Source organism: Plectropomus leopardus, chromosome 5, assembly GCF_026936395.1.
Source record: "Plectropomus leopardus strain MGB_pleo_1.0 chromosome 5, ASM2693639v1, whole genome shotgun sequence".
In the NCBI taxonomy this organism is placed as follows: Eukaryota; Metazoa; Chordata; class Actinopteri; order Perciformes; family Serranidae; genus Plectropomus; species Plectropomus leopardus.
This window is the reverse complement of record NC_142180.1, coordinates 15,260,598-15,272,526: the sequence shown is the minus strand read 5'-3', so window position 1 is coordinate 15,272,526 and position 11,929 is coordinate 15,260,598. Positions and strand designations below refer to the sequence as shown.

The 11,929-nt window shown below is 39.4% G+C and overlaps 1 protein-coding gene across 1 annotated transcript; it reads left to right on the top strand.

Annotated features, from left to right (window-relative positions):
• Positions 1–2,521: 2,521 nt before the first annotated feature.
• On the top strand, positions 2,522–11,805 carry c5h1orf53 (chromosome 5 C1orf53 homolog). Its single transcript, XM_042481861.2, has 3 exons — positions 2,522–2,990; positions 6,307–6,408; positions 9,706–11,805. Exons 1-3 carry the CDS (start codon positions 2,721–2,723, stop codon positions 9,775–9,777), a joined length of 444 nt encoding a protein of 147 aa, XP_042337795.1. The 5' UTR covers positions 2,522–2,720; the 3' UTR covers positions 9,778–11,805.
• Positions 11,806–11,929: the final 124 nt, after the last annotated feature.

The following is an 11,929-nucleotide window of genomic DNA, read 5'->3' as shown; positions in this document are numbered from 1 at the left end:
GTTAAGCCAGAAATGACCACAGCTTATCAAACATGGGTCACTTGCAGGTCTAGGGCCCAAGGCAGGAAATTTTGTGCATCAAACATTCACTTTTTTGTGAGTTATGGTGAATGTTTGTGCATCTGTTTGGGCCATTTCTGCATCAATTTATGGTGGAAATGACTTTCACTTAATCAAATTAAAAGACTTTAGCTACTTTCATGTTTTTGTTGGGGGACACAATTCCATAAGTATCAAATATTGAGGGTGATGTGTCCCCTGAGTCCCCCCTGAAATCTACAACTGTGGTTGTTGGCTTGGTTTGTGTGGGAAATGTGACTGAGTCCTGCTTGTCCCTCCCTTGTTACAACCAACAAAGTGCCTTTGAGCAAGGCTTTCAAGTCCAAACTGCATCAGATGAGCTGCTCAGCAGCCTACAGATCAGAACGTGGTGGCCATAGAAGACTGGTGAAGACTGGCATGATTACTTTATCCTGCATAATTATAGCGTGTTGTGTGTAAATGCTACTTACAGTGTAAGATGACAGTAGTCCATGCATGAAATACATGCTGAAGTTACATTACATGACTCAGTTATGTGAGATTTTAGATAATGAAAAACTGTCTGTGTCATACATGCAAACCATGTAGAACCAGCCTATACTGTATATGACAATTAAACGCTACTTCAAGACCCCACATTAAACACAATGCTGATGATTAAGCTGAGTCACTGGCTTCTTAAAGCAGAAATCCACCCTAAGATGAAATAATTTATATAATTGGGGTCAGGGTTTAATTTGGAAATTTAAATAAGAAAACTCCTTGTTTCATGGGTCCACATCCTGATTCAAAACTGTAAACCTTCATTAAATTATTTAGGTGTAATATCTCAACCAAATATTAACCTTTATGAGCCCGCAGAGTCCCAAATTGGACCAGCTCCCTGAAGTGACAAGAATGATTAGTATCATGATGCGCTTGCTTGCTTTATTTATTTGTCTTCTTATAGACGTCAGCTTTACCAGCCAAAATCACTTAAATGCAATGCCATGTAAATTCTGTTTTAGGGTGGACTTGCCTTTTATTGTTTGCATGTTTAAGCAATATTTGTCCCATGGTAAATTGAAACCAATAGCTTAGATGTACTTCTCTCCCCTCTCCAGAGAGTCTGACTGGATCAGAGCCAGATTTCTTCAGGCTGACTGGAAGGTAATTAAGTGGCAGCAGACTGGGGCATGCTGTTTCAGGCGTCCGTATGAAATGATAATGGCAGGGCTGCTGCCTTAACATAAGAGAAAAAAGCAACAACAATATGACATACATACACAAAAAGAGACATAGAGCTCTTAAGAGTCCTGAGCACTGGCAACCAGTGAGGTTTCACATTTCAGAGAACAGTAAACAGTAAACAGTCCTGGATTAGGTTCATTTAAGGGAATCTAAAACTGTGAAAAAAATACAGTGTCACATTATTTTTTGAGGCCCTGAAAATGGATTTTATTCTGGCTTTAATTTGACCTAGCTGAGGTATACAGGATTTGTATTTTTACATTGAAATGTCACTCACAAGAAAAATATTTAATGAGGGTTCCCTCTGTTTTTGAATTAATAAAAATGCAGTCTGGCCTATATGTAGACATCAGTGGAGTTGATAAAAAGTCTTGCATTCTTCCCAGGTTATAGTATTTCTTTTTTTATATTTACAAAAAAAGCTTGTTTTATAGGCTCCATAGTACTGTTTGTGTGCACTATGTTTCTCATGGTAAGCATGCATATATTTTTAACAGTGATGTGTAATTTGACTGAGGGTAAATTGACCCCACAGTGTCAGTCAAAAGACACTTGTCAGGTTTCATTACCCAGAATTCAGTTGTAGACACGTCATCAGAGGTGGCTTACAGCAGTGGATAACCTTGAAAACACTCATTAATGTCCACTCATCAACCTTGCAGTGCTTTGTCCAAGTCACTTTATTACTTAGATATTATGGAGAGGTGTCTTTGTTTGCACTGCAGTGTCATTGTAGCCAAGGAGATCAAAGCTGGGCATGTACAGGAATACTGTAGAGGTATCTGCTTTAGCTCATATCTAGCTGCATTTACAGTTATAGACTTATATGAATGTTAAAATGGCTTATGGCACAGTATCATGTAGGCTACATCATGACCAGAGGTGCATATAACGGTAAAATACAGTAGAGCAAGGTTGTGTAGAGGTAGAGCCCCAACGGTCTCCTGGGAGAGGGTCTTTGAAGTTGAAAGACCCAAAACCTCCAATGACCCCATGTCCTATCAGTGATGATGTGTCCAAGTCCAAGAGCATCACTACATGTATGTCAGTGCCGTTTATTTTATTTTATTTATCTATCTATCTATCTATCTATTTTTTTAATTTATTTTATTTAATTTTGCTATGTATCCTTCAGTAAAGTGCACTTATCTGCAGGAGCCCTTGTAGCTGCAGTGAAACAGCAGAGGCGCTGTGTGAGCAAGTGGATATGTGTGACGAGTGGTCACATGTCACCTGTATGACGTAGAAAAGCAGGAAGTGCCTTTCAGTGCAGGCGAGTGGAGGAGGGAAAAAGTAAACATGCAGCATCCGTGAACTGAACGATAAGTTGTAACTGTTTTTAAACCAGAGATGGCCTGCCTTCACGGATATCTGTCCGCACACGTTTGCACGGCGAGTAGTTTAAAGTAGTTTAACTTTCACTCCGTTTCAGATAGTTTCACAGCAGCATGTTTCACCAAAACTACCCGGCTAAAGTATTTGTCAGCAGATTGATTCTCCTTCATGTCCAGTTTAATAAACGACATGTAACAATGTCAATAGCGAAGCTATCGGAAGAAAGCTCGCAGAGAGGCAGTTTACAGATCAATGCAGGCGGCAGAGGAGCAGACCTCAGTGAGGTGGTGACAGGCAGCAGGGGGAGTGAAAACAACCACACTGGAGGAAAGTTCACAGAGGAAGAGATGACCATCCATAGAGTCCACACAGAGGCATGTGAGGTAAGATGAATCACCTCAAATCCAATGATGTCATCTTGTTCAATGTTGATTACCGTATGATTAATTAGAGCCAGACATAACCGCATGTTTTTCTGCTGGTTATAGTTTTGTACTTGGTGGGCTTACATAACTGCAGTGGAGAAATTTAGATCATTTCCTTTAAAGAAGCACTACCGAATTATAAAAATGTACTCCAAGTTAGGGTTGCAATGCGATTTTTACGGTATGATTACCAGCTCAAAAAATATTGTGGTGTCATGATATGACGGTATCAAGAATTACATAACGCTTATTATTAGGGATACACAATAATATTGGCATGTCATCGGAATCGGCGGTTAAAATAAACTTTAAAATCAAATGTCGACGGCCTGAAATTTACATTTCTGCTGATATAACAGGCTGTCAAGATGAAGCTCAAATTATGCGACTTTAATTAGTGGAAATAGGTCAAATTTGCCCTGGTTTTGGTGATCAGCAGGGTTGTCTCAGTGAGTGTCTTGCAAGCCTGTTAAGTGGGACAAATTTTACAGTTTTGTTTGAAATTTGTTAGGTAAAAATGTTTAGCATGTAACCTGGGCTTTTTAAAAAAAGCATTATAGGCTACTGAGTCTGCCATTAGTTGGCCATTGCCATAAGAGTGATATGTTAATGCCACCACAGGTGAGACATGATGTTCACTGCAATTAGGTGGATAAAAATATGTGCATATATCGGTATCTGTAATTGGCCAAAATGTATCAGAAAATATTAAAGATCGTGCATCCCTAGTTATCAATATCAGCTTCAGTAACCCTGAAAAGAATAAAAAATAAGGGCATTCTGGTTGAACCAATGTTTTATTACTAACATTGAAACTTGAAACCATTTATTCAATGGAAGTAAACCGTTGTGTGAAATGTCTCCCTTTTTAAAGTGAATAATATAAAGGTGAGATTGTCCAGGCGATTTTCTACCTTATAACTGGCAATTTTTGTACCAAGTTGTGCCTTGAAACCAGAAGTTCTGTCTTGCAAAATATTACAAAACAAAATGTATTTAATGTTAAAAGTAAAGCTGGTCATGCAAAATGACCTCTTTCAGAGCACTAATTTTTTACTGTATGTAGTTGGTTATAATGCTGGATTAGTAGGAAGGAAGCGGCATTTTAATGTCGTGGCATGGGTATGTTGACCTAATATCTGGTTACTTACTGTTTGGTGCGATCTATTAAAATGTATCATATGATCTTTATATGTGTAAATCTAAACGTACAAACTAACTGAAGCTGTCAAAAATTTATATTAGTTAAAACAAATATGTCTTTCTGAAATGTTGTAGACTATAAGTACAGCATCAGATACGAATGGCATCTCTTAACTTTACTTTAGTACCTGAGTAAATGTAAGTGTTATTACTGTAGTGCTGCAGTTAAACTCTGCGGGTCTTTTAACAACAAAAGCTGAATCCATTTAGGGCTGCAGCGGTAAACTGTACAACTATATTTATGGTATGGAAATTGGTGGTTATCAGTCTGTGTGCTCATTGGTATTTTAACATCTCCTTTTCTCCTCAATTGCCTGTCAGACTTTTTACATGAACTTCCATTAAATAAATGGTAAGTTACAATTATAATGAGGGTTTGATCAAATGAAAAATCTCTTTTTTTTCATGGGTCATTATAACTTAAAATCATTATTATGATATTAATTGTGTAATTCTACATACCATGATACTGTGAAGTTTCTAAACTGTGATATTTTCTGGGGTGGTTATCATACAGTGAACATCTTATACTGTTACCATAATTTGCTAAAATTATTTAACAACATGTCGTTACAATATCAGTTGCATTGATTTTTAGAGTTAATACCAATACTCAATATTCTCTCTACCATGTTTATCAATTTGTCATGTTATTGTTTGATTTATGAGGCTCTTAGCACACACCAGGCAATTAAGTGTTGTTTTTTGTAAAAACCATTTCCATTTTCATTTTCAAAGAAAACAGATGTCTAATGTCTATGTTAATTCAACATTAGGCCAAATATCACCAGTACAAATACCAGCAAAACAGTAAGACCATTGTTTATTGACGTTGATATCAGTCGTAGAAAGCTAATATTCCAGCTGTGGTGCATCCCCAGAGCCCACCTGTCCTCTGCGCAGCGTTCTCAATGGGTAAAATTTTACGTTAATTTTAATTACCTAAAGTGATTATCATGGTCGTATCAGGTTTCATTCTTTCCATTCTTACCTCCCTAACTATAATGTTTATTATTTTCTCATTTAACAAGGAGATTGTGGGTAGATGCAACAAAATCAAATGGTATCTGAATAAGTTGAAGGAGATTCTGTTTTTTAAACACTTTTGTTACAATTTTACTGAGAAGCAAAGCTACCCAATGCTTTATACACATTACCTGTCATATAAGTAATGATGACCATTGTTTTTGTCAGATCCTTTATATTTGCCAAATCTTCCTTGCTCTTCCATCAAACGGAGCCAGTGAGCTCTGTGGTCATGACAGTAGTGAATAGGTGTCATCTTCATGCCTTGAGGCTTATCTGTTGTAAATATTGTGCTTCTGAGTGTGGGTGAAGTTGAGGCAAGTTGGCCGCGACCTGAGGAGAGTGGTAGGGCCTGGGTGGGAAAAGCACAATACAGAGGGGGCCCAGCTATGCCAGCTTCACTATGTGCCCCTGCAATGCCATGAGAAATGACAGGCCGTGTCACCGAAAGGCCTGGGGCTTTTTTCCCTTTGCGGCCTGTCAAAGCTCACCAACTAGTGGGCTCTCATTTTGAAACAGACTGAGAGATGACATTTTCTAACTTCCTAAGGGATGACAGAGTAGTTCAGTGTTTTTCACGTACAGAAGGTGTTTGTGTGTCTGTACAAGATGAACGACTGGTCAGAATAAAAGAATAATTGTGTCAAAAAATATGTTTTGTTTTTTTTTAAGCATCCTTCAAATATGCTATATAAAATATAATATAATAAAATATATATAATAACTGCAGTGCAACCAGTTGATTAATCATCGCAGATTGTCACTAAATTGCACGCAAAAGAACAGCACAAACTAATTAGTGACATCATAAGAGTTCGACTGTCTTACATCTGTTTGTATGCATAAAGGTCGTCCATTCCCTCGTCTCCTTGACCCAAAGCAATCTGTCTCTATGTATATGTTCATATTCAGTATTATGCTCGCATGTGCCTTTGTTTTTGGGTGTGTATATGTACTGTATACAGTTATGTATGCGGGGGTCACACACCAGTATACGTGTTTGTATGTCTGACTAATTAAATAATAATATCTTCATTATGTTCAGGCAAAGAAGCAGATGTATGTCGACCCTTCCAGTGGGTACAAGGTGTTCACAGAGTATGCCCACCTTCAGAGAGGGAAATGCTGCGGCAGCGCATGCAGACATGTGAGCCCTTTGTTTTCTGTTTTAGCAGGCTGTGTGTTTTACATCTGGCCTTGGCTGTTTTTGTTTTCTCGTGTTGTCCCATCCTCCTCAGCTCTTTTCTCGTATGGACCGTGTTTTCCAATAATACTTTACCTTTACTTTACTTTACTTTACCTTGAATGTTAACTCTTTGTTAATGATCTCAACTGTTTTATGCCCAAAACATCACATAAAAACAACGTAATGTGCATGGCTTTTAAAAGCATCTTAACATCAGCTGTCCATGGTGCTGAAGAGGATGATCAAATAGCTCAACAGGACTAATTTAACTTGTTTTTTTTCCCCAAACAACAGAAATGTTTACAAATCAGTTCTCTCAGTATGACAGTGTACCGTAATATTCAGTCAATACTCTGAGCTCCTGGCTGCCTTCATTCTATATGACACATGTTATTTGTTGGAAGTATGTGTAAGTAAAGTAAGTAAACCCTAAAACGATTTGCCTGCTGCTGAGCAGGTGTTGCACTAATGCAGAAATTAAGAAATAGCTTCAAACTAGAAGCAATATTTCTTAAGGTTCCTGAAGGAGATCAATATTATCTATCTATGCATGTGGTCATGTTATTGTCAAATAAACCTTCCTGTAGTAAAATTGTAAAATCTAGCCTCGTTCACAGCAAACTGTTAAGTCGTTACACACCGTATGGATGTTTTTTTTTTTTAATTATTTTATTTTAACCTAGAAACATCTATATTATGTAACAACACCAGATGAATCAGTCAGTCATCATTGTGGAGTAGGCGGATTTCAAGTTCTGGATCAAGAAAAAAAAGAAGTTGATTTTAAAACAAAATGATTGAGAAACAAATGGTGCTACATCAAATAAAGAGTAACAGTACTGAAGCTAAAAAAATCAAATAAAGTGTTCCTTTGGTCAGATGGTGGCTAAAAGTCATGTTAAAAGAAGTATAGGCAAAAGTCCAGCTTGTTTTCTTAAAGAGACAGTTCGCTATCAATTTAAAAATGCACATTTTTACTTTTACCTGTTGTGTTATTTATGAGTTGACATTGTTATGGTGTGAGTTACAGAGATCTGGAGCTAACAGTCGCAGAAATGTCTGCCTTCTCTCAAATGTTATGGAAGTAGATGGCACTCGACATGTGGTGCCCAAAGCTCCAAATAAATAAGTTAATTAATTAATTAAAAAACTGCCTCCTTACAGAATTCATGACCCGGTTACTCGAGATGATCTACAGACCTTTTTGTGAGCAGTTTCATGTAGGAACTATTTTCTTTCTACCAAACTACACCCACCAACTGAATCACCATAGAAGCATGCATCTACTGCTGGCTCACCTAGCACCACCTATCTAACGCTAACTAACGTTACAGCTCAGCTGAGGAGGACCCAAATTACATTTACATCTATAGCTGTCAGCATAAACCTCTCATTCATGTGTACATGCATACTTTCTCTGCCCGATACAGTTGTCAGATGTAGTTCAGTGAGAAAACAGTAACGGCTTATGATTTGTGCAAGAAGACGTTGCTGTTGAGTTTTTTTACATTCATTTTGTGGTGCTTTGAGCACCACAAGCCGCGAACCATCTAGTTTCATTGTATTAGTGACACACAACAGTCGGACAGTAAATATCTCCAACACTCAGCAACTCTAACTAAAACGATTTTAGACTGATAAATAGCAGTGCAGGTCAGAGGGAAAATCTGTATTTTTGATTTTGGGATGAACTGTCCCTTTGAAGGTCACACCAACAAATTCTATTTAGCTCAGATTAAAGGAGCACGATAATAAAGTCTGGTAGATGACTGTACATCATTGCGGCCTCAGTGATGACACTCTTACATGATTTAGAGAGAGAGGAGGAAGATGGTGACAGATCAGCTGATGTGAACCAGACAAGGGCTGTGCAACATGTGGCCAGAACATTTGTTTTTTCTCCTGTGGTTTCACTTTTGCAGATATAACCAGTTTAAGCCATGAAGAACTAAAATCTGGCACACTCTATTTTTATTTAATAAGAATACAATTTAAAAAAACACCATGAGCAAATGCACAAACAACAACAAAAAACAAGAAGTGTATAAGCAGTTAAAAGCAACAAACAAACAAAACAGCAAGACAAATCAAAGCTGTTAGAGCAATAACCATTCACTACAATATTCCAATAGATTAATGACCGGTTGCTAGATTTTATGAAATAACTAAAATCTGAATTTGTTTCATATTAAGTGGGCCTATTTTATAGGCATCAATTATGTTGAGACGAGGAGTCAATGGATTACTGGCCTGGCTGGTTATCAGGCGTATTTGGCATTTTGCAGATTATCTGTCTCAGCGTTTTACTTTAATGATCGACAACAAATTTAATTAATGAAAAAGTATGCGTATTACACTCAACTAACACCAGGGAAGGCAGTCTGCAATACGTGCAAAGAAAGTGTCAGCATAGAAGGAACTTTTACTTTGTGAAATCTTAGGGATTTTTTAAAATTTAAATTCTCACTGAACTTTATAAAAACAAAGTTGCTGCATATGATGTTGAAAGTTTTGGTTCTGATTAGACATTTGCAAAAGCCTTTTAAACAAAGTGTTGGAGTTTGTTACATTCCAAATTTTGATTTCAACAAATATTTTCATTTGTATTATATATGCATATTGGTTCCAAATGTCGGTTATCTGTCTCATTAAGTACCAGTAATCGGTATCTTCGCTGAAAAATCAATACTGGTTGAGCCCCAGTTGAGACCATCCACATTAATTCACAGAGAGAATTTCTGGTTGAAAGTTCCTGGTTATGATATTAGCTTAAAGATCAATGGAACAAAAAAAAACAGCACATAGTTCACAGTTAGTCCTTCAGGTGTTTGGACTTTTTAAGATGCTTTTAACCTTTTATAAGTTGACAGGAATTGATCTTTAGTTTTTACCTCTTTATCACAACCGTTTCTGTAAACACCTTGTGAGTGGAGGTGGATATAGACATACAGATGTTGGATGGGTCTACTCACTTTACTTCTGTTGTCATGGTGACACTTGGTCCGTCTAGTCCACATCCTGTCCCATCCCTCCCTGTCCTATACCATCCTTTCTTATACAGTCTTTTTTCTTTGTTGCTGTGCTTAATCCCCTCTCATTCTGTCCTCTCTTGCTCTGTGAGCTTCAGCTCTGATTTGATTCTGCCTCATCCTGTTCTCCTTTTGTTTTGAGCGTTTGGCTGTACGCATCTTGTTCTCTGTGTGACTGAAGTTCTGCTCCACATCTAACACCATTTCATTATTTCATTTTCTCCTCTAGTGTCCATATGGCCAAGTCAACGTGAAGGACCCCGCGATGAAGAAACAGTTTAACTCTCTATTTTATGTATAGGCCCGACGTGACGGAGGTAAAACGCCTGCTCAGAATGGAACCCAGAGCACGTTGCTTGTCTTCTGCCTGTCGTTATTTGGACTGCTTGAGAGTCATTTTTAGCAGTGTACCAAGTGATGAAATATGGGTAGTGTCTGTGCAATATCTACCTCCTGTGAATCACAACTATTCTCAGGATTATTTTTATTCTCGCAGGACAGGGGAGGAGGAGAAAGGATTTGTTCACTAGAACCTCATGTAAAATAGTCTTTTATCACATTTTTGTTTTGCTGGTATTTTTCAGATATTTTCTCTCGAATGTCCAACGAAATGCCTTGAGCTTCATTTTTCGTCTCTCTTTAAGAGTATTTAATATTTTGTGGTGTTCGGCTCCTCTGATGCATTTACAAGGGTTGTGGGAGTATGGAGATGAAAACCGAAAGAGCATTTTAGATCTTCGCCCTCCAGATAAAGGGCATATAAGCGAATGGAGCTGTAGCAAGTCAGATGGAGTCTGGTGCTCTTTTGCTTTGCATCTCTTGTTATTTTTCCTCCCAAATGTACTACTGCATGAATATTAGCATCATTTACACTCCACAAGTGCTCAACTGAACTGTCTACCTTTGACTGAAACGCTGTGTTGTTAAAAATAGGCAGGGGCCAAGGGTCAGCCCTCACACTTGGCTGCTCTGCTTTTACACCACTTGATGGAATCAGGCTGTTAACAAACATGCCATGGACATCAACAGCAGCCCTCCCCACCGGACTCGCAGCTCAGCCTCCTGGCAACACTTGGCTACAGCACAGCTCCCTGCGGCTGCTCTCCTGAGCTGCAGCCTAATGAACTCCTGGGCCCTCTCATCCCAGCACTGCAACAGATCAGCTCATGTTCACGAGCACGCTCAGACGCACACATGCATAGGCAGGCTTACTCCATCACAACACCCTGTGGCTCCTAATAGGCCAATATAGAATAAAGGTTGCGCTAAACTCCGCACTCTGTAGCCCACAGTAATAGTACAAGGTGAGGTCAAGCGCTCATGCAGCACTACCTGTGCGTGCAAGAGATGTTGAGGAAAGATGTGCCACTTGATTTGTGAGTGCATGTGGGTAGGCAGCGCGATGCCTCCGGGCGCTGGCTCTGAACCTGCCACACACACTCGCCTGTCTCCGCCTGATTGGGCAAACAGCGTCAGGATGAGAGGATGTGTCTGCCGTGGAAATTCTGTCGCAGCCGCCTACTGACGCGGCCACAATTTCCCCTCGGCAGGTGGGTCCCAAAGGCAAGTGCTTAGTGATCGGAGGCAAAGCCCTGTGAGCGGCTACAAGGAGATTCATGATCCCAACAGTGCTGGGGAGGACAGGTTCTTGGGGACGCGTCGTCAGGCGGGATGAGAGGCGAATTTATTTGGTGTTATTCTAAAGCGAGGCAGCGGAGCGTGCGGCAGCAACATTTCTACAGCGGGACGGTGAAGGTGTCACACTCATCAAGTACCTGGGCCCGCTTGCCTGCCGCGGCTCTGCGGGTTTTGCCTAGGGGACTCGTCTGTCACATTAAAGTAGATGCATTGCCATTCAGGGCCTCGGCGGTCCCGCAGCCTGACCATGAAATAGGCCAACTTTCATGTCTGCCTCATCCCTCCACGTCTTCCCAATCCAGTGATGGCACAGTTTGAAATGTTTTCTCTTTTTTTATATCATGCTCTAGCATAGCAGTTGGTGACTGAGACACAAACAGCACAGCAATCCCTTCGACAGATTTATGGAGAAATTTTACTTGAAAATCCACCCTGCCTTTTACCAGCATGGTCACTCATCATTAAATTATATTTAGCTCTGTTTTTGGGACTGTTCGTCATTTATTAGAGGGGGAGGGTGCAAAATGGGGGTGGCATTTTTTCAAGCACTGGAGAGAGAGTTAGATTTTTTTGATTTGGCGTAGGGGAGGGGCATTTGACTTTAAATGGTGGTGTGTGTTTTTGTTTGTTTTTTTTTTCATCCCAGATCCCCCAAACCTGCAAGTGAGGTTTTAAAGGCATATTTTTTTCCCCCCCAAAAAATCGAAATTACACAATTTTTCATAGCCAGAAACTGTAAAACATGGTTGATTATGGTGGCAAAAGGGTCATGCATTCACCCCAGAGACTCAAGGAAAAATAATTGTAGGCCCTAG

Excerpts from the sequence above, each read along its gene's own strand:
- c5h1orf53 (XM_042481861.2), top strand. The coding sequence starts at position 2,721 with ATGTTTCACCAAAACTACCCGGCTAAAGTATTTGTCAGCAGATTGATT. Across the intron at positions 2,991-6,306 it reads TCCACACAGAGGCATGTGAG|GCAAAGAAGCAGATGTATGT; the intron begins GTAAGATGAATC and ends CATTATGTTCAG. Across the intron at positions 6,409-9,705 it reads GCGGCAGCGCATGCAGACAT|TGTCCATATGGCCAAGTCAA; the intron begins GTGAGCCCTTTG and ends TTTCTCCTCTAG.